The sequence below is a fragment of the Tauraco erythrolophus genome, chromosome 1, assembly GCF_009769465.1.
Source record: "Tauraco erythrolophus isolate bTauEry1 chromosome 1, bTauEry1.pri, whole genome shotgun sequence".
NCBI lineage: Eukaryota > Metazoa > Chordata > Aves > Musophagiformes > Musophagidae > Tauraco > Tauraco erythrolophus.
In genome coordinates this window covers 105,401,591-105,424,423 of record NC_141465.1, presented here as the reverse complement: position 1 = coordinate 105,424,423, position 22,833 = coordinate 105,401,591, and the positions used below count along the sequence as shown (strand labels likewise).

The 22,833-nt window shown below is 45.4% G+C and overlaps 1 protein-coding gene across 3 annotated transcripts in view; it reads left to right on the top strand.

Annotated features, from left to right (window-relative positions):
* The window catches only part of CAB39L (calcium binding protein 39 like), a 66,960-nt gene extending 51,333 nt beyond the window's left edge, over positions 1-15,627 (top strand). For 2 of the 3 annotated variants that reach the window (XM_086612109.1, XM_086612104.1), the window contains exons 5-9: positions 705-873; positions 5,394-5,453; positions 7,024-7,089; positions 7,779-7,922; positions 15,251-15,627. In XM_086612109.1, the coding sequence (XP_086468235.1) occupies positions 705-873; positions 5,394-5,453; positions 7,024-7,089; positions 7,779-7,922; positions 15,251-15,430 (619 nt within the window). In that variant the 3' untranslated portion in view covers positions 15,431-15,627. The remainder of the gene's footprint in view (positions 1-704; positions 874-5,393; positions 5,454-7,023; positions 7,090-7,778; positions 7,923-15,250) is intronic. The other variant, XM_086612120.1, reaches the window with a different exon arrangement.
* Positions 15,628-22,833: the final 7,206 nt, after the last annotated feature.

Below are 22,833 nucleotides of genomic sequence, written 5' to 3'. Positions count from 1 at the left end.
GTGCTGGCTCCTGGCTGTTGCAATGCTTGTGTTATAAGAGGACTGTGGCTCAAGGAATGAATACTTATCTCCCGAACAAAGTCGTAGACTCTGCAGAGGAGGGATTGAGCAGAATTCCTCCTAAACTGCAAAAAAGATCTTCGCAGCTACAGAATGCTTAATCCTGTGTAGACTGCCTGGATAGACTCTTCCTACCTTCCTTGTTAGACATTAATATTCTAGAGCAATGTTCTCTAGAAGGAGAGTGGGAGGTGATGGATGGTCATGAGGTTTTATATTTTTCTTGGATAAACTGAGAAGCTCAGAATTAAATCTGAAAAGGGAGATTGTTATATTGTATGAACTTTGCTTTCTCATCAGTCCAAAAGGATGAAGGAGCTCTGTGGAAACTTTATGTGCTCCCCACAGTCTTTCCTGGGAGAGGAGGTGTAATGCACATTTACACCGGAATGTGTTTTGGCTTGCAAAGGCAGAGGTTTGCGATGGAAAACGCTGGCAGCCTTATCTGTGGTCTGCTCCTTAGCTTTGGGCTGAGGTCCTGAAGCTGGGTCCAGTGCTGTGGCTGGGAGCTGCTGTCCATGTGTTGTGTCCCCTCTGGCACGTGCATTCCCTATGCTACAAAGTTCCCCAAAGCTGCTAAAAAAGTGCCCATTTATCTTTGTTCTTCTGGGTTTTGATCTTTTCTGTTTCTTTTTATTCTTCAGATATGAGTCCCCAAATATTGCCTTACGCTGTGGAATTATGCTGAGAGAGTGTATCCGGCATGAACCCTTGGCCAAAATCATACTTTTTTCGGAACAGTTCAGAGACTTTTTTAAATATGTGGAAATGTCAACATTTGATATAGCTTCTGATGCCTTTGCTACCTTCAAGGTAAATTATTCGATACCTGTGTCATATCATTGCATCAAAAATGTCACTCCATCAGTAGTCATCACTGAATGTTGCATTGCTTTTAAACTAGGTGGCTTTTTATGGTTCGGTAAAGGATATAATTAGTCTTCGTTCTGTTTGTAACAGGATTCACAACAGTGATCAAGTCTGCAAAGAATCTTTAGTTTAATTCAGATTTACATTTCATTGATGTTCTTCATCTTGATAACCCAAGGTCTTTTATGCAACCATTAAAAACTCAAACTAATCATGTGCTATGTACAGCTCTTGTAAAATCCATAACCTTTTTCTCTCCCTACCTTCCCCTGGAGACAAAACCACTACCCATCGTAACCACAACCAGTAAATAGAAGGAATCATTTAAAATTCATTTTTAAAATCCTTTAATTTTTGCTGACCATTTGGAGTTTGGCAGTCAATTTTAGACTAATGCCGTGCTCACTCATATTTTACAATTTATTTGCATGCTTACTTTTGTGACCCATGGTTCAGCGTAAGGACCATACTGCTATAAGCTAAGTAGGTGAAAGCATGCATAGGCTGTACAGAGTCTGTGTTGTATTAAAAATGAAGTTGAGTGAAGCTTGCCAAATTTGCTGGAGTTTGTATGTGACCATCATCCTTCCTGCAAGATGCTAGTATAGTCTTTGAGTAAAATTTGGTGCCTGTGAGTTTTATGTACAGGGAAGATTAATTTATTTCTGAAAAATAATGTAAGAAACATAGGGAAAGTTCTTTTTCAGGTAAAGACTCTTCTAAATATAGATGTAACTCCTTTTTTCTTCTATCGTTGGGTTCCTTGCTGCCATAGAAACAAGTTGTTCATTCTCTCTTCTCAGAGCTAATTAGAAACATGATTAGATAGACCTTAGGAATAACTGTAAGGAATGCTAGAGTTCAGCTCAGCTATTCAACACATACTGAAACCCAGCCTCGGTTTTCACTAACCTACTGAATGGAGTTCAGATTTGCATAATGGAAATAACGTGGCATTCGTCAGTAATGACTTGAGCAGGATTACCAATTCAAACACTCGTTAATCAATAGCAGCATCTTTCAATTATTTGAAGTTGTGCTGTCGCGGTGTTCATTAGGCAAACATTATGAAAATAGAAGTAGCACAGAAACACAGACAAGTAAAAGTGCAGTGTAAGACTATAAAAATGCAACATAACTGAGATATCTAAATCTTCTGTCTCTGGCATTTTACCCTATGCTCAGAAGAGTATTTGTCACTGCTCAGAAAAAGTGCTTCTGGACTCTGTTCCCAGCTTGACACAAGAGATTTGCATCTTTTCCCCAGGTCCTGCTTGGAGCATGACAGCAGAGTCTGCTGTTGGTGATGGACAGTCTTCACCCCAACCAGGAGGCAGGATGGGGACAAGGGTCAGTTAAGCTGCAGCAAGGACCGCATACTGCTGCAACCCTCCCAAAAAAAGAGGGATTGATGTCGTTCGCGGATCTACAGCTGTGGAACTTACTTCTGTCCCCTGTGAACCGAGTGTATTTTTAGCAAGATTTAAAAATAGGATTCTACATCCTCACGTGCACTGGAAAGAGAGGAGTATGAGGGCAGTTCATAGGTCAGAAACCACCTTTTAACATGCCTGGGGAAAATCTATAAAAGTCAAGTTCCGGAAATAAACCAGCTGCTCATCTCATCTCCTTTTTGTCTATTACTCTGAACAGCTGCAACAGCAACAAGTAATGTGGAAGGGATTAAATTGTGAAATATGGAGCTACCTCACTTCTCATACTGTAAAAATAAGTGCTATGATAGCTCACTGGCTGGATTACTGAACTCATGTTTTCGGTTCTGTTGCCCTCTTGTTGGGGTTGTAGTGCTGCCACCAGGGTGCCTGGTTCAAAGCTGAAAGCCTTGGGTAGTCTGTGCAGCAGAGGAGAGCTTAATTAAATGTGCATTAAAGTCTGGAGATATTTATAGTAGGGAAGTATTGGAATTTTTGATGATCTGGAGATGTACTGCTTAATTAAATTCAACCAGGTGCACTGCAGAGAGGAAACAGTTGTTAAAAATGCAAAGGAAAACGGCTTGTATTTAGAGATATAGCTGGCTGTGGAAGGTACAAGCAGTGGTTGGAAAGAGTGCTGATCGAATACGGCTGCTCCACGCTCTCTTGTGATTTTCTATGAAAAACTCATTTTGGATTATATTGCATTTGTGCCCCCTATTGAAAAATGTTGTACTTGCCTCCGGAGTGCCCTGCATAAAAGCTCATGAACCACCTCTGTTGCACTCAGCCTTTTAAACTGCTTTCATTGCAGTCCTGCTAAATAAAGGAATGTATTAAAAACATGTACTGGATTTTATAGCACTCTGCTTTCCTCTTATAATTGATGGTAAAAATAAATTAAAGGATTAGTGTGTAAAGGATTTCTTTTATTTGTGGTGCTGTAGAGGATGTGTCTGTGCATCTGCTTCAGCTCCTCATCAGCTTCAGTCCGTGACTGGGTAGGGAAAACAAGGAAAAGATGATGAAAAAGCTAGCAGAAACTGATTCACAAAAATAAATACCAACTTGAATGGACTTCATCAGGCATTTGTTGTGATCAATGTTATGTTTTAAAAGAGGCAATAAGATAAAAATTAAAATTAAATGCCTTAAACTGGCCAGTTTATTTCATAGCTATTCATCTAGTAGAGCTGGATGGTCGCACTCAAAGAGTTGTGATCAATGGTGCGATGTCTACATGGAGACCAGTGTCAAGCGGTGTCCCTCAGGGGTCTGTTCTGGGTCCAGTGCTGTTCAACATCTTTGTCAGCAACATGGATGATGGCATTGAGCGCACCCTCAGTAAGTTTGCCAACGACACCAAGTTGTGTGGTGCCGTGGACTCACTTGAGGGAAGAGATGCCACACAGAGGGACCTTGATAGGCTTGAGAATTGGGCCAGTGCAAACTGCATGAGCTTCAACAAGTCAAAATGCAAGGTCCTTCACCTGGGTCGGGCCAATCCTAGGCACAAATACAAACTGGGCACTGAGTGGGTTGAGAGTAGCCCTGAAGAGAAGGATTTGGGGGTGTTTATAGATGAGAAGCTCAACATGAGCCGGCAGTGCGCTCATGCGGCCCAGAAGGCCAACCGCATCCTGAGATGTATCAAGAGAAGCGTGGTCAGCAGGTCGAGAGGTGATTCTCCCCCTCTACTCTGCTCTTGTGAGACCCACTTTGAATACTGTGTCCAGTTCTGGTGTCCCCACCGTAAGAGAGACATAGATCTGTTGGAGCATGTTCAGAGGAGGGCCACAAAGATGATCCAGGGGCTGGAGCACCTCTGCTATGAGGACAGGTTGCGGGAGCTGGGATTGTTCAGGTTGCGGGAGCTGGGATTGTTCAGCCTTGAAAAGAGAAGACTTCGGGGGGACCTAATAGCTGCCTTCCAATACCTGAAGGGAACTTACAGGAAGGCTGGGGAGGGACTTTTTACAAGAGTGTCCACTGATAGGACAAGGGGAAATGGGTTTAAGTTGAAGAAGAACAGATTTAGATTAGATCTTAGGAAGAAATTCTTCAGTATGAGGGTGGTAAGACTTTGGAATAAATTGCCCAGAGTTGTGGATGCCCCCTCCCTGGAGGTGTTCAAGGCCAGGTTGGACGGAGACTCAAGTAGCCTGGTCTAGTTGAGATGCGTCCCTGCCCATGACAGGGAGGTTGGATTAGATGATCTCTAAGGTCCCTTCCAGCCTATGCCATTCTATGATTCTTCTGGAGCTGAACATTAGCATTTCTGTCGCTGAGCACCAGCATTCTCCAGCTGTGGGAGAGGTTGCTTCAATTTAAATTTGAGTTAGTTGGCCTTTTAGCACGGGAGGTATCCCATCCAGCTGTCTAAAAGGTCTGCTACTGCTTGTGCCAGTAAGCCCACCTTGGGCAGAAAAAGAGCTGCAGAAGAGATTCATCCCACCTACCTGAGACTCCTTCCTGGGGATGGAGCAGCTGTGGAGGGAGCCTGGATGAGAAGCTTAGATTGATGCCTAACTTTTAGGCTTTAAATAAATAAATGGTGGTTGAATTTGAGTCTGCCTTGTTGTATGCATTGGACATAAGCAATAGCAGCTGATCAAACTTAGTGTCATTTTCCAGCTGTGGGGCAGCATGTAGATCACTTTCGGCTTTGGGACCATAGCTGATCCCTCCATAAAGGGTTAATTTACTTTATTCCTTTCCCTCACACCCGGTTGGTTATTGTAAGTACTGTGCACCTTGACCTTAAGAAAAGGTGGGAGGGAAAAGGAATATAAAGAGCGAGTGTTAGAATAGTTTTCTGTTGATTCTGTGAGCATTCACTGAATTCTCCTTAAAATCCTAATAAACGCACGATGCAGTATTGTTTTTAAATGCTTTTTGTTCATAGAAATCATGTTGCAAATGCCTTCTAAAAGATGACCTGGTAAAAAATGCTAAGATACATTTGAGAATCAAGGGACAACCAAACTAGCACACTCTCTCAGGTGACCTATCTCTGTTCTTCCCCAGGACCTGTTAACGCGACACAAATTGTTGGTAGCAGAATTTCTGGAACAAAATTATGACGCGGTAAGTGCAAATGATAGGACATTTTTTTTTAAAAATCCGTTTGTGTTTAGCTGGAAAAAGTACACTTTCAATAACGGAAGGTTTCATGCTCCACATAAAATATCCATGTAGGACTGCAAAACATTGCTTTTGCCAAAGCAGAACGCTCGCGTGGCATTTGGAATGCAGGTACCCCCTCTGCACACACACGGGGACACGTGCCAAGGTTTCAGGAGGACTCGTAGTTTAAAAGCAAGTTTTATTCCTCTCTGCATGCATCGTGTCTCCGCATATGTGAATGAAACTGTCAACTTTCTACGTAAATAGATCATGGGGAAAAAAGCTGCAGATTTTGCAAGAGTTTCTTGATATTCCAGCACTGATAGGGCCATACCGGTGTCATATATAATACTCTGGGACAGAGGAGAAGAATTTCTGGAAGAAATGTTAGCATTGCTGGAAATTACATGTACCTAACAGGGGGGCTGAGGTGTGAGTATTCCACTTATCATTCTACAGCAATTAGTCCCTTGGTTTCCTGCCATTTTTCACTTTGATTTTTTGGCTTGGTTTTGAACCAAATGTGGATCAGAAAAATTCCATTAGAATCAACTAAAATTGGACTGATAAGGATCATGGAATTAGACTAGGGGTTATGTTCTCATGTTACCTGAGGTGTTCTTTATTTCATTGCCAAAGTGAAAAGGCTAAAGACTATTTCTTTCATTATAGAGTTACCAAGAAGGTTAAATAAAGATCAGGCTTATTATTGCTGAGTCACAAACGCAGCTTAACTGGAGCAAAATTAGTGTCTCTGCTAATCTTTTCTCTTAGTGCCGAAGCACTGGCATTGGAAGAGTTCCTGTTCTACCTTTATTTAACACTTAAAATTTTAAGTATAAATTGTGGAAGAGAGCATTTTTTCAGATGATTCTTGGACAGCAGTGTAGGGTTTTTCACTTGTTTGGTAGATAGTTTGAACATATCGGAGCCCTCTCACTCAGTCTTCTTGACCATAAGATTCCCTTGGCCATATCCCACAAAAGCCAGCACGCGTTTGACTCCTAGTGACCTTCGTTGGGCAAACTGCTTTAACGAGTGAGGGTGCTGAAGACAGGTGGCACCTCACAAAAGGAGCTTTTGGCATACACTAGCATGGGATGCACTGTCACCCTTTTGGGCTATTGCGTTAAGTCACAAAGCAAGTCATGACCACGTTATGAGTGAGTGGACGTTACGTGCTGTGGACCCATGTGTCCTGACAGCAGGTTCACCCTCTCGTAAGTGAAGGCAGTACAGGCACTGGCTTAACTTCTGTCCTAGCTGGCTCACACCAGCTCCTGTTACATCCAGTCCATATGTGGTATCCCTCTCTGCAGTATTTGGAAGAGGAGTGCTCCTGGGCATTAATTTACTGCATGATAACAATAACCAGCCAAGAAAAAAGTCCATGAACGCTGGGTCTGGCATTGCAGTGAAGCATTAGAGGGTGACACTGCTGTGGCCTCTGCTGCTATTCTGGGGTGGGAAGGACCAGGAGGAGGAAGGATGGACATGAATCAGATGCATTTGTGTTTTCTTGTTACTCTAGATCTTTGAGGATTATGAAAAGCTCCTTCATTCTGAGAATTACGTAACAAAGAGACAATCTTTGAAGGTAAAGTCAAGTCTTTCAGCACTTTCCTTCTGAAAGTGAACTCCATGTTATGCAGAATATCAAGATACATGTATGGCAATGGAGCAGCCATTGCACTTTCTAACAAAAAAGAAATAAGTGCTTGGGATGCTCTTCTTACAATGCACAAGAGCTTGCTGTGTCTTTTCTTTCCTGGATCTCTGGTGAAGCTGGGCTGTTTCTATGGAACAAACACTATCATTTTCCCTCTGGCCTCAAATCTGTACTTTGATTCAGAACATCGGTTAAAATGAACTTGAGAGTAACATGATAGTTTCTATTATTTGTCTGGTGCTGCTTGCTGCTACAGCACCAAGTCTGACATGACCTGCAGATGGGACCAGATAGGCATGTTAATGTAACATCCAAATGAAATTAAAGTATCTTTGTGGGACAGTTGCACTACATTTGCCCCTGTCCTAGCCGGCTCACACCAGCTCCTCTTACACCCACCCCATATGTGGGATCCCTCTCTGTAGTATTTAGAAGATGGGCATTACCAGGCATTAAGTAACTCACTGCATGATAACACGTCTAGTTACTTTTTTTTTTTAAATGTAGTGACATTGAAACCTCTTAGGCAAGCATTAAGATATGTTGCTGCTTTCTTTGCATTCAAAAATAACATGGTGGACTGAAAAAAATGATTATTTTTGTAATTGTGTCGATAGCTGCTGGGTGAATTGATTTTGGACCGACACAACTTTGCCATCATGACAAAATACATCAGCAAACCAGAAAATCTGAAGCTGATGATGAACTTGCTGCGAGATAAAAGCCCCAACATCCAGTTTGAAGCATTCCACGTGTTCAAGGTAAGCCAATATCAGCTGTAGAAGTGGCAGACTTTCTCTTCTCCACATAAAAGTGTCTTTCGAAGTGGGCAAGAGAAAGCCCAGAAAATTAAGGCTAAAACTTGGGGTTTGCAGTCACTTCCAGTGTTTGAGAAAGTCTCAGTTGAAAACCTTTCTCTCATTCAACCTTTGCTTTCTGTTTGCCTTCCTTCAGGTGAGATCTAAAGCAGCGTCATTTTGGTTTGGGCTGAGGGTAGTCAGTCAAGTAGCGATGAGGTGGATACTACAGGTAACAAAACACACAGCTTCTAAGCAGTATCCAGAGTACCTTCCCCCAACTCTTAGGTCATTTTACCATGTGATTCCGGGTAAAGATTAAAAAAAAAAAAGTCTTAAAACTCTACATTAAGGCTAAAAGTAGATGATGCTGGTGCTGTGCATCAGTGTGAACACAATTTGCTTTAAAATGTATTAAAAAGATTTGGTAAATCTGAGCTTGAGATGAGTTTAATCCTTCCGTCCTTTTGCAGTGATCATTAATGCAGTCTTAAACAATTACCAGACCCAACCAGTGTCCCTTTTTTCATGATGATTAATGTTAATAAGTGAAAAGTTTGCCATTTTCCCATCAAAAAAGTCCTCTGCTCTGGGACAGAGAGTGAGTTGGACTGTTATTACGCAAAAGTACCTTTAATTTGAAATGAACACCTTAATTTCAAACTATGTAAATAGAGTTGTTCATTATTTTCAGAAGAGAGGTATTGAGCCTGTGAGGATATCCTTTCCTAAGATATCAGATCACAACAAAAAGCATGCTGTTGGAAAAAGGTTACATCACCCTCCACAAATTCAGAGTGACTTGTTGAGTTTTGTACTTCTGCCATTTCTGATTTGGAAAAAACCTTTCACATCTTCAGTGTGGAGGCTTAAAGGATGTGCAGCTTCTCCAAAAAGCTTTTCATTAAAGAAAAAAGAATTCAAGGAGGATTAAAAAAAAAAAATTCTGTCCTAAAATAAGCAGCTTGGTAAGCTGTTCCCTTGCTAACTTCATAGTCAGCCGAACCACTGTAACTTCTACTCCGTCTCCTTATCAGGAGGTATGTCGCTCCAAGATAAGCGAGCCGTCAGGCTCACTTGCAGCCTTTGAGATGCCTGTGGAGGGAAGGGATCAGAGGATTGGGTTCTCTTAGTCACTCTGTGAATAAATGCCAGATTTTTATGTATGAAACACATGAGTTGCCGTTCCTAAATTAATGATAGGCATGGCCCAGGCCTTGGGAACAGCTGATTTTGCTTATTTTAAGAGGCATTTGAAAGCATTTGGAATAACTTGAAAGGATTCCAGCGTGCACCATGTCACGCATTGCTGTTTCTCCCGTTCTGCCTTCCCATTCCTCCCTTCCTTTCCTTTCCCAGTATGTTGCGTCCCATTTCCAGTCGGAGTGGAGATATTGCAGGCTCAGCCTTGCTCGACCACTTACAATTTGCTACCACACGGACATGATGCTGAGGCCTTGGGGTGCCCAGCAAAACCAACAGTGCTCAGTGGTAATGTTGTGTCTCTTCAGTTCGAAAGGCCAAACTCTGTCCTCAGGTCATAACCTCCATGGGATGTTGTTGGCTTTTTCCAGCGGTACCCGCCAGCAGCATTTAAGCGGTGCCATGGCGTGCCTCGTGCTATCTCACATACGTAATTCTTGTTGTCAGGATGTTGCAGACTCAGCTGGAAATTGCTCATTTATAACCACCAGCAGCACACTAGAGTAACTCTAGATGTGCAGCAGAGCTCCCCTTTTAGGTCCTCACTGAGGATTTGGGCTAGACGGATGCAGAAGCACTCTGCTCCTCCTTGGTGGGCAGGGTAGTTACAGGGTATGTTATAGAAAATTGCATTGTGAATTAGCTTTGTAGAGCTGGTCAGAGAAGAGAGTTTTCCTCTTAAATTGAATTCTAACTTCTTGAGAACTACTAAATGGGATCCTGAAATATTTAAAAGAATAGAGGAAAACACTACTGGCTGGTTGTGCCCTGTTCTGCAGTATCCTTGCCTCTTCTCTCTGGGTTACTGTCCCTCAGCCCCGTTCTCTTGTCAGCTGTAATAGTTCCATGCTAATGTAGCTGGGAGAGGGATCTTGTCCTCAGCTTTTAATCTCATAAATTTTAAACTGTGCCTGCATTTTTAAATTGTACTTGCAAAATACCTGTGCAGTCCTGGCTGAAATTACAGTAGACTAACCACAGTGATTTGAAATCAAAGGTCTGCAGAGAAGTGGATACTTGCTGCTCTGTCTGAGCTGCCAAAAGATTTGGGTTTAAATTACCTGATTTAGATGTTTCACCAGTTAGACACAGTTGAAATGAAAAAGCGCTTGTTTTGTCAGCATCCAGATTCCAACACTCCCATGCCCCAGCTGACCCCAGAAAAGGCATATGACTCTCACCTCCCTGAGGCAGTTTCTAATTACTGAAGATTCAAAACTGTAAGAGAGAGATGACAATGATAAGCACCTCTAGGGCAAAAATATTTTGCAGGAACATTTCATGGCTGAAAATGCCAGTACCTCTTCAAGCTCTGAGAACATTTCACTCATCCAGGATGCTTTGGGTGGGAAACTGAAGACAAAACAGAGCGCCCACTTGCAGTGCTTCCTTCCATTCTCCATTGAAGAGATGCTTGATCTTCCTCCTAGCTCCCGCTCCTTCTCTTTTTTCCACCTGAGTGAAATGGAGCTTCTGCCTTGCGGCACCATCCTAAAGGCCTCCTCCTCCATAAATAATCTAATGGGGTTGCTTAGAGTTGTAGGCTTCAAGAGTCACTGGTTCTCCTCTGCATTGATTTCAGTGGAGATGTCCCAGTCTTGAGCGTGTATGCTTTGAGGCCAAATGTTGGGAAGGGCTCTCCAGCTCCTGTGATGGATTTGTGAGAGTTATTAATGGAGGCTGCTTCTGAGTTTGCCTGTGGGGGAAAGCCAAGCTTTCAAAGATATGTGAGCATGGTGTAGGTACTCCTTTGACCTTATGCTTTTACAAATAAAGGCTAATAACAAGCTCTCTTGGCTTTCGCATAAAAGATTAGATTATTTTGAGGAAAACTCCCTGTAGTGGTGAATTGGGATTATGCAACGTTTTTATTCTTAACCAGACATTTAGCAAGACATATTCCACTCTTTAAATCTAAAAATAGAATGGGTACACTGTGTTTTGTGACCTTAGTTTCATTTTTCCATTCTCTTTCATGCACATTACAAAGCTACCTCCTGCAGCTTGCTCTGCAAATGGTCTCACATAATTTGACAGCACTGACAGTTTCCTTTCAGTACAAAGCTGAAACCATGTCTGTGGGGACGTGTCCTCTCTGTTTCTTAGCTGGAGAGTTTATAGGGCAAGAAGTGTTGTGTGAAGCACTGCACTATAAGCAACGTGAACCGTAAAGCACTTCTGTGTGCAGTTTCCTGACACAGTAAGATGGTGCATGACCCCAGAGTAAGTCTTAAAACACCAAATCCAGGGTATCCAACCTCTGTAATCACTTTTGCTCTCCGTAGTCCCAGAGGGTGGTGATGCCTGGTTATTAACGGTAAGGAAACAAGGTCAGATTCTCCAATCAAGTGATTTGGGTATTTGTTTGAAGAAATGCACTGTGTGACTTTTAATGGAGAAGAGGGCAACAGTTCCACTTTAGACAACTTTTGAAGCTTCAGAGTTGATTTTCATTCCAGTCTTTTGCAAATTTTCTCAAATGGAACTGTGCAGAAAAGGCTATTTTTAGTAAGGAAAAAAAGTATTTAGGAATTTTAATACGAGTACTCTCTTTAGTTTGGTCTCTGTCCCTCTCACATATCTAAATTAAGTGCTCTAGAACACACAACCTTTCATAATAAAACCACAGGTGAAACAAAGTACTCTGTGAAGTGTTTTAGCTTCAGTTATACTTCATTTTAGTAGAAACGTTCCAGATAGCGTTAATAATGATTTCTGTTTCAGGGACTTGTCTCCTCCTCTGTGACAGTATGGAGTTCTGCATGTGGGGGGCTCTTTTAAAAGTAAAGTCTCATGGTGGTCCTAATCCTGGGCTTTGTGAAGCTGATTAGTTGATACTGGCAGAATTGATTCTGTTTGCTTAGCTGAAGTATTGAATAACATTTCAGGAATTTTCTGTCCTTTAACATACTCTCTTTACGAGTCCCTGTTGACACTGAGCAAGGCTGGCAGTCAAGATGATCTTTGTTTGAATGTTCAGTTTGACAGTTTTGCAAGAGGAAGATTATAAATCTATAAATAATCCAGCAGGAAGATAAACAGGATGTGATGTCTTCTATTAAACTAAGTTCTTTGATTATTTGCTATGGTAATACTAGTTGTAAGACCAATATAAAATGCTGGTATTTACTAGGTTTACCACTAAAACCTTCTGGTTCTGTTTGCATACCAGATGGCTTTTACAAGAAAAATTATTTAGATGCCTTCGTTTAGAGAGTCAGCCTTCAGTTATCTTTGTAAGGAGGCGTAATATTCATTGAAGGAAGATGTTCGGCACTTCAAGGTCGGGCCATAATCAGATTATTTCTGAAAATATGGCTCCTGTCAGTGTGCTTGCTCGGTTTGTTCTCCTGGTTACAAAGGGGGAACTGAACTCCAATATTGAAAACTTCCAATGAAGACCTGTAACGGTTACTTTCCTTATCCCCGCCTGTAGGATTACATACTGCTTTTCTCAAAGGAGGTTTGTCCAGACAACCTGGGATTTATCACAGTCCAAATCCTGGAAGTATCCAGCCTCCGTCAGCGTGGTGACCTGCTGTAGGTCAGCATGTGGGGACCTGTATTGTGGGACTACTGGAACTGAGAGCAGGAACTGCCACAATCTCAGCCAGAGCCAAACAGTCGTACCCACGAGATTTCAGGATTCGTTTTCCCTAGATAAAGCACAGACTGGAAAGCGATGAAGTACATTCAGTAGTGATTTACATTCCCAAAGCCTTTATTTCTTGTATGGGGAACTGATGCATCAATAGCAGCAAAGTTATTTGCAAAGAAAGGTATATTGCTTTCAAATGTCGCAGACAGTGACAGAACACTCAGCTATCGGCAGTCCATTAAGAGAGCTGTGAACCGACCCACTGATAGATGTGTCCCTGGTAAGATGTTGTACTTTGGGTGCTTGGAGCATCCTGCAGGACAGCTGTTATTTTAGGGTGTCTGCTCTGAATGAATCCAATCCCTGGAAATGTTCAAGGCCAGGTTGGATGAGGCTTTGAGCAACCTGATCTGGGAGAAGGTGTCCCTGCCCATGGCAGGGGGGTGGGAACTAGATGATCTTTAAGGTCCCTTCCAACCCAAACCATTCTATGATTCTGTGATTTTATGATCCTTGGGAATTGGGGCTGTTGGTGCTACTCGTGGGAAGTTTTAGGTGGCAAGTGGACATAAAAAGAAGTTCTTTTAAGATTACAGCTCAAGATATTCCAAGAAAGGTGACATGGAGGCATATGCAAAGAAGGCATGAATAACTGTAGATGTTTTATTGTCACAGGGACCGCGGCCTGGCCACTAGATGAAGGAAAACTTTGTAAAAGACTTGAGTCCTGGAAGCATTCATCCAGCACGGCAGAGGCTGCAGCTCTTTCCCCAGAGGGAAAAGTACCTTGAAGCAGGGACTCCTAGGAGCCACCTGAGGAGGAGGGATCCAGAGGAGACAAAAGCATAGGCAGGGATTAGGGCTCTTACAGTATCAGGATGTCAGGCTTTAAGATTACATGCTTTCCTTCACCTTTATGGAATAAAAAAATAGTCTTACCTCCTTGTCTGGGCAGAAGCACTTAGCATGGCACTGTTGATGTGCGCCAAGCCCCATTCCTTCCACACATAGCCCACATGTGGCATTTTCCACACCACTCTTATAAACCCCCCTAACTGGGGAGTTCGTAGCCTAGCGGTGGGTCCAGTCTGAATCCTCTCCCAGGCTTTACCAAGCGTTGTTCCTGGGGGCAATGGGCTGTAATGCAGCCCCCCCCGGGACAGTGCGTGCGTGTCCCTCATCACGTAACATGGCAGCTCCCTGCGCAGCTGGACATGGCCCAGGTTTTCATGTGGGCACAATCTCAGCAGAGATAAATGAACCTGCAGAAGAGCCCCAGGTCTGGAGCCAGCAGCTCCGGGGCTAGGCGCGTGGTGGTGCCGCCTGCGCTCAGCTGGACAACGTGCCGTTCTGTACTGTCAGCAGATGTTTGTTTTCATTCTGGTTCAAACAGGCTTGTAGGGAAACTGGACGTTTTCCAGTCCTGTCCATCCTTAATTTCTTCTCATCAGGGAGAGAATAACTTGAGTTATTTACGTGGTCGCACAAGCGCTCGGGCAGTGTTTTGTTGACCAGCCATGGTAACCTCAGTGCAAGCCAGATGTCGGAGCTCCTGCCGGGGTGTGCTCCCACCACTGGCCCCCCGCCCCGTCTGCCCCCCGTGACTGATGTCTGCAGAGCCCACATCTCCGTGGCATCCCGAGGTCCCTGGGAAGAGCTTGTCACCGCTGGCCTTTACAACTGGCCTGAAGTTTCCTGTCGTCAGCCAGCGCGTAAGGCAGAGAAAATGTTAAAGAAACAGTGTCATGGCGCAGGGGTCATGTTCAGAGCTGGAAAACTCTGTGGCTTTAGGCTTTGTAGGAAGAAAAATCAGAGCACAGCTAGTTTTATTCTTAAAAACTACTATTTGAGAAGACCAGTAAGCCCACAGCGCTGGGCTGGCTGTGCCAGGTGAGTATCACCTCCCTGCAATTGCCACCCTCCTCTGCTCGGCGAGGGCTGCGAAGACACCAGGCACACCACGGCACTTCTGCTCCCGTGGCTGGAAATTTCCACGCTCTCATGAATGGATTAGGCAGAGGGAAGTGGAGCCTCTGACATATTTTTCCAAACCAAAACAAAGCTGGCAAGTCTAATTTTAGGCCTGGTTTAGTATGGAAATGATATCAATACTGACACAAAGCTTTTCCATTCTCCTGATAATTAATTTCTGTGTATTTAAGTCTTGCATGTGGAAGAGGCCGAGACTTGATAGCCCGCTCTCGACAGCTGGGTTTACAATCAAACACTTTACCAACAAAGAGCAAAATTAAAGGGAAGCGATACCACCCGCAGGCACAGCTTTGCTTCAGTTCGCTGTTGAACCAACATGTTTTTAACTCCTCTCTCTGCGCCTTGGGACAAGGGGTGTAGCGGCAGAGTATCTGCCTGCCCAGCCTCTGGCTGGCTGGCTGGCTAGAAAATAACTTACGGCGATGTTGTGACTGATGTTCCTCTCTCTCTCTCTCTCTCTCTCTGTGTCTTGCTGTGCCTGGTTTTGTTTGCATGTTAGGTTTTTGTGGCCAGTCCAAACAAAACACAGCCTATTGTGGAGATCCTGTTGAAAAACCAACCCAAGCTAATCGAGTTTCTGAGCAATTTCCAGAAAGAGAGGACGGATGACGAACAATTCACTGATGAGAAGAACTACCTGATTAAGCAAATCCGAGACTTGAAAAAGCCAACAGCATGAAGAACTCCTCTCGTCTTCCACTGTAGGCATTAATCTCATTTGTTAAGTTCCTCTGTGTCCCTTAAACACCACAATAGTGCTTGAGAAGGCACAGCAAGTGCCTGGTTTTTATTTTGTCTTTGTTCCTAGATGTCAAGAGTAGAGGGGTTTTACATGAAAACTAAAATAAACAAAAATCTAGAATAATATATTATTTTTAATCAAGACTATAATTATTTATGTGAGTTTAGAATCTCTCTGTAATAGAAGCTGGTTTGACAGATTCACACTCAAGAAGAATGAACCTCTTTGCTTAACTGTATCAGCAAACTTGAGCTGTTGGTGAATGCACAGAGTAGGTCTTCTGAGGACTGTAATGTTGTTCCTTTGCACCTGTAGTTGCGACTGTGTTTAGTGCTGCACACACACACAAGACTGTGAAAGAGTACGTTCGTCTCTGGAGTTAGCTGCACTTCTAGATCGGGTTCTTTAGTCAAACAGTGTGAGATGAAAAAGCAGTAAAGGTCACATTTTTGCTTTATTTTTGTGTTCTTTCATCTTTAAGTTTCCTTTTCCCCTAGATCAGAGGTTTTCTATTCAGTAGTAGGGAACGGATGAAGACATCAGCCAGATGAGCTGTTTCTGCCTGCCTCCCATTTTCCTGTACATCGTCTACCTTGTGCTAGAGCACAGGCTATTCCCACTAGCTCCCAAGCCGACTGATGAGGAGCAGCCCCAGGTACGCGGTGCCCATGTACACCCGCCATGGGAAGAAGGCAAGAGCAACCAACCTCCACCAAGGCCCATGGTGTATTGCCAATAAAGTCATCCTGCACCTACTAAAATCAGCAAGAAGCCTGTTCTGAGTTTCAGTGGGAATGATATTGGGTGGTGGCCAGAGCTACGTGGCTGATTCGTGCCAAGCGCTGAGCTCCAGCACCAGTGTGAGAGGAGGGTCCTCAGATTCCATCTGGAATTCAATTCCCATCCGGATTCAAGTCCTGGCTGTGCGAGCAGGGCCTGAGCTGAGTTCAGCAAGGGGCTGCTGAAATGGCCTCAGCCTGAACCACTAAGAGGCCTGGGGTCCCTGAGTCATTTGGGAGCTGCAGGCACTCTCGAAGCCGAGAGTGTTTATTGGATACCTAAATCAGGCATGAGAGGCCATTGAGCAGCCCCAGGAGCCAAAGGCTACTTGTTTTTCCATCCTTCTTCATCCTGACGTGAATTCAGGTTCTGGGTTGAAGTGGTAGAAGGGGAAATTGTTGCACTGTTCATGTTTTAAGTTTAATAAGCTCTGTGGTCCAAACAGTGTTTCCCAGGTGTGTTTGAAGAGTTTTGAGGGTCTTTATTTTCTAGTGGGAAATGAAAATGTTACTCTGATGCTTTATTAGGAAGTGGAGTTTGAGAGCAGGGAGTGGAAATTTCTTGAATTTTTCTGGACAGACTGAATTTTCCTATTTGCTGTAAGAAAGACAGTTATTTAGGTAAAGCTAGAGCTAATGCTTCAGATAAAAAGGTGATACTGAATTGTAAAAACAGAAACAGACTTTTTCTTTCATAAAACTGTTGTACATTGGAGTGACTGATACTTTAATTTATGTGCTTTAGAAAAGGGATGAAACGGAGCAGAATGTGGACTTATGGTGTTTTCAGATGTCAGATACACACAAAAAATGTACATCTTAGTTGCCTGGAATTAAATAAAAAAATATTTACAAGCTATTAAAGGCATGATTACTGATCACCCTGTATTTCTACCTCTGTTTTTTTCCCTCTAGCCTTTCCGGATAGCCAGACTCTGCGCAGTGCTAAATTCTTTCTCTCCTTTGCCAGCCAGTTTCAGCAGATGGAGAGAGAGAGAGAGAGATGAGCACCTTCTTCAGAGCTAACGAGCTCTGCAAGCATCCCATCTGCAGCCCTGGCTGGCAGGGGGCCTGGCAAGCCAGGCCACAGTCCTGCTTAGCCTGACTGTGATCTTCACCCCCAGCCCCGCTGGCAGTGCTCATGATTGGTGGCAGCTTGTGAGTCAAGGAAGGACCATCTCCAGAATAACAGTCCCCACATCATTTCAGTCTGATCCTCTGAGATTTGAAGTCAGAGAGGAAAGAGTGCCTGCCTGTGCTCTGAGCTCCTGGGGTGGGGCTGTCTCCAGGGCTGGATTAGCACAGAGACACGTGTCCATTGCCTCAGCCTCTGGAGTCACATGAGAACATCAGGCTTCCAGCCTGCGCTCGGACATAGTGTCTAACGGTGTAATGCTGAGGAATGCTTGCCCTTGACGATGGAAGTGTAGCCCATGCAGAGGTGCCCAGTGCACCTGTGAGGGTGGTCAGCGCTGTGAGCCGCTCTTGTCTGCATGGTCTGGACATGGAAGAGCAGTTGAAGACATCAAAACCTGGCTGTAATAGGAGAAGCAAGGTTACATCCACACCCCGGTGTTTGTGTAGGCAGAGATGGGGCAAGCCAACGGGAACAATGATGGGCCTCATCCCTGCAAAGGCAGCCTTTTCCAGTGTCAGCAGGAGTAAGCAGGAAGGAGGGCTTGTGAAACAGGGGTGTGAGTGCGTGTGTGTCTGCAAAAGAGGAAGAAAATGAGTGATCTTACAGTAAAAATTACATGAGCCAGGCCCCTCGCAGCTTCTAGCAGCCAAAGAAGCTGGTCATACAAGGTCCTGAAGTAGATATTGCCAACATACCTCAAAGTAATTGAGTCTTCCTCAAGTTCAACTCACTTAGCTCTTTGAAAGAAGAAAAAGGAAAAGAAATGGCAAAGATGAAATTAAGCACCATAATAATATTTCACAGCCCGTGGGGACACATCCCTAATTAAATGAAAATGAGGTCTTTTCTAATGCAAGTTTGAAATAACAGTAGAACTTCAAATTTCCTTTGGTGCATTCAGTCAAGGTGGTTCTTCTGCCTAAGCGACTGCTCCCACCAGGAACTCACAATTTCTCTGAAATTGGTAGCTGGGGAGCTGTGTGATTGCAGGACACAGTTAATCAGAGTGAAGACAGGGAAGAAGACTGTAGACTGGAGAGAGAAAGAAGCTGGAGGACACTTGGGCTGCAGCCTTTCCATTTCAATCCCCACCCAGCATTCAGGGGGGTTTGGATTGCACAGTTGAACCTCTGCCAACATGCCATGTACGATCCTGCACATAAAACCTTATTTCATACAGCTGAATGCCAGGAATCTTTGAACCAGAAGCTTCTGTCCTGGGGATTTGGGCAGCTTGTGCTACTAAGAGGAATCCGATGAGAAGTGGTAACAGCCTCCCCTGTCTGTAATGGCATGTATGCCAGCAGGTGTCAACCTGGGGGGAGGATGCAGGACTCTGGCCTTCAAGAAACATGGGCGTTAAGACCGCTTGAGCCTCTTAATCTGCATGCTCCAAGGACACGATCAGATGAGAAGGAAAGAATGACTTGGACCTTGTAATCTAATGATGAAAGCACTCGCATGAGGGAGAGGAGATCTGGATCCCATTTGTTCCCTAATGCATGCTTTGCTCTTGTCTGTGAAATTGGAGCAGAGCTCAGAGAACCCAGGCCTCTTTCGAAAGGGTGCAGTGGTGTTTGGTCAGTAGAGAGGCTTTTTCTCTGGTCCAACAAATGCTTCATTTTTCTATCTGATGTAGAAGCGCTCCAGCATTTTGGCTAGAAGCACCTTCCTGTAGAATGTCTTATGCCTGGTGGTGAAGACTGTTACAAGGCAGAGGGGATGCAGGGTTTGGTCTATATGTCATGAAAGGGAATTGTACCCAGCTCTGCCCCTTCTTGACTAAGCACTGGGATAAAAATACAGGTTTCCATGGCCTTCCAACGATTTTGGACTTGTATTTTGGCACCTAGCGCTTTCCCTGTGTGGAGCTCACGCTGCGTTTGCCTTGAGCATCACCCACTGGACTTGCACATGTTGCCTGCAGCTGAACAGCACGAAGCAGCTGAGGACTGTGTAGACCATAAGGATTCGTTGCATTTAGTGCCAATCAGTGATCTGAAAGCCTGTGTCATAGCTCTTAATGCTGATGAACCTGAAGTGGCCAGTTGCTTTCCTATCAGCGCAGAGAGCTGGCAGAAATCCTGCTGATCTGCAGCACTCCTGGGGTCTCAGGAGGAGATGCCCAGTGACCAATGCGGGCTACTAAGGGCCTTCAGTGCCGGAGCTCAAGTCCTGGATCTGCTGGTTTGTATCAGTTTTTGGCGTAAATGCAGGCCCAGTCTCAGCAACTGATGTGCTCCCCGCTTCCAGCCAGCCCTGCAACAGAGTTCAGCCAGTCTTTCTACCTGTTCAGAGCAAATCCAGGACTCCTCTCCCACCGACTGACCAACCCGGTGAGCTATGGAGTTCTGGCTGTGCGGCTCAGCCGTACACCATGCGTCTCACAGGGCTGACTTGTCCCGGCTACGCGGAGAGCCGCAGGGAAAGACAGGGCAGCCCAGGCCTCTGGACTCATTGGCCTGCCTCGCGCGGGACCCTCTTTCCAGGAACGCGAAAGAAGGAAAAACAATCAAACCGCAAAACCCCTTTCCTGTGGCATTGGTTGCGAGTGGCTTTGCAAAGCCACAGTAAAAATAACTTTTCCCACCTCAGGCTGTGTCACGGTTAGTGGTAGCACAGGGAAAGCCTGTGCCCGGGGTGCAGCGCCAGCTCAGCCCTGGCCATAGCTGTGCCACCATGGGGAGCATGATGGCACATGGGGAGCAACCTCCCCAACAGCAACATCTGTAGAATCATAGAATCATAGAATGGTTTGGGTTGGAAGTGACCTCAAAGATCATTTAGTTCCAACCCCCCTGCCATGGGCAAGGAAACCCTCCACTACATCAGGTTGCTATCTGGCTTAGCTATCTGGCTTAGTATTGACTGATGTACTGGGGATGGGGACCAGGGGTGTCCCAGCACATCCTGTGGGACAGCGGTCTGCCTTGCATCACATGAACACTGTCATGTGCCTTTGCTACAAGAGCCCCACGACTGGTTTTCATCATGGTATGGCACTGGTAACTGGCGTTGCTATTGAGCCTTATCCCCAGGACAGCATCGCTCTGCTCTGGCCATCTCTGAGACTTCAGATACCTGCTGCAGTGCAGCACATGAGGTACAGCCCTGTGTGTGTCCTGTGCCACCTCAACCTCCTCCCTCCCTTCATGTGCCTGTTTTGCTCCTGGCTGGTGCTGCCCGTAGGGCCTATGGGGAAGCATGGACTTTTTTTCGGATTTTTGCTCCATGTGTGGAGTTGGGGATGAAGTCTCATTGACCTATGGCTAAACACCTAACCTACTTCTTTTAACTGTCACGCTGTTCCAGCAGGCACCTCCAGCATCTTGAGGTTTTTCACAAGCAGTTGGGCAGAACAAACAACTGACCACCAAGGTGACAGTTACAAACAAAGTCCTTTCACAACAGGCACCAGCTCTATCATGGCACCATAGCCCAGCTTCTTGTAGTTAAAGAAACAAAACCCACCCAACTCTCCAACACAGCTCTCCTGGGGGGAGCTACCAGGTCTGCTAATGAATGGAGTATTTCTTCTGAGGACACACAGAAGACAGGAGAATGTCTTTGGGGGCCATGAAAGTGCCTTGTTCAACTCTTACGAATAGAGGACCTTTATTTCCAAATTGCCGGGTGCGTTACCTCCACTAACGCACGGCTTTGGCAATGCCCTTCAGCTCGCTTGCGGAACAGCTGGCTTGACGAGAGTTTGGAGTGGATTTAAAAATACCCCTGTCAAAGCAGGGCCCGTCGCATCTGTTCAGAGCTTTGTGCAAACACGCAGCCAGGGTTGGCTTTTCAGCAGGCGGCACACCCAGGCACAGCCCTGCCCCAGCAGCTCGCAGGGAGCAAACAAACTCGGCATTTGCTCACGCAGATGGTCAGATGCCCAACGGGCTCCGTGTGCGTAGGACAAGCGGGAGCCTGCAGGCAGCAGGTCTCATGAACTCCTATGGGGGAAGCGGCGAAAGGCACCTCCTCCCCATTTTAAAGCTGGGTGTGGGGGGAAAAATGATATTCAGAGACAGCCTCGCCTTGTGCCCCAAGGAGTGTCAAGGGCAGAGCCACAATTAGCTCATGGGATAGAGCAGGTTCTGGCTGTGGGCTGACAGCAATGGCTCATTCTTCCTGCCAAAGGCTCAAGGGAAGGCGATGCTGGGGACAGGCCTACTGGCAGGGAAGAAAGCAGTATCTCCCAGGGGATGGCAGGCGTTGCTGAGGGAGGAGAGACATATGTTCATTCCAGCAAAAGATCCAGCTCTCCTGCTGATAAATATCCCTTCTAGCCATACAGCTACGCTCCTCTCCCTCTACTGGTTTTTGTTTTCTGTAGCTAAATCTGTCTTGCCCCACAACGGGAATAAAAGACGAGCAGCAGGTGAATGTACTGGCATTCATGCTATCTTACCTACATCTTTCAGGTATTTCTGAAAGGACACCGGGGAGGTGGGAAATGTGTCTATGCTGCTATTTGTATGATCTGTCCCTAAGGCCAGGCTCTCGCTACAGTTACTGGTCAAATGCTTCATGGTTTTCCCAGGCTTCAACCCCTTATTTTTCCTCCAAGTTAGAAATTTAGCTGCCCTGGGGGAAAGTTTACTGGCAAAGCAGTGAGGTGACCTCACCAGAGCCAAAGTAAAGAGAGTTGAGCAATGAAGGCAAAGGAGGAGTTGGAAAAATGCAGGCAGACTGCAAAGGCTTCATTGTTTTAACATGCTTCTCTGGTGCCAGTGATTAACACGCTGCAGAAGTACCAGCTACGTTAAAGCTGGAACAGACCCCATCGCTTCAACAGCAGCGGGGATGCACAGCGGTCCTGTAGCTTCAGAAAGCCCACCCTGGCTCGTCAGAAAAGCAAAGTGGAAAATTTCAGGTACAAAGAGGTGATACTTGGGAGCGCAGAAGAGAAATGTCACACTGCAAAATACCCCAGGGGAAAGCCGTGCCCTGTGCTTTCCTCTGCGTGTCTGTTCCGAGCCCAACCGCGGCTCAGCCTGTGCTGTTGCGAGTCAAGCAATGCCTTTTACCTACATGACAGTCTCGCCAACCTCGTTTTATCCCTCTTCCCGTTTACGAGTTTTGAGCCGTCTCAAGCGCTCTGGCATTTACATCAACACGCCTTTGTCTTTTGCTGTCTGCAGCAGGAGGATTTTTCTGCGCGCTTGTTGCAATATTTACGGTAAAATACCGCCCTGCTGTGGCAGACGTACAGACACCGACACACAGACACACACAGACACACACAGACACACATCCCCGCCCCTTCCCAGGGGCAGAGCAGCCGCAGGCGGGAGCAGGCGCCCGCTGCAGCAGCGCGGTCCTGCAGCCCGGGCCGCCTCGCCGGGGCCCGTTTCCCCGCCGGCGGTGCCCCCTCACGGCCACGCCGCAGCCCTGCACCCCGCCGCCTGGTAGTCACTTTGGGA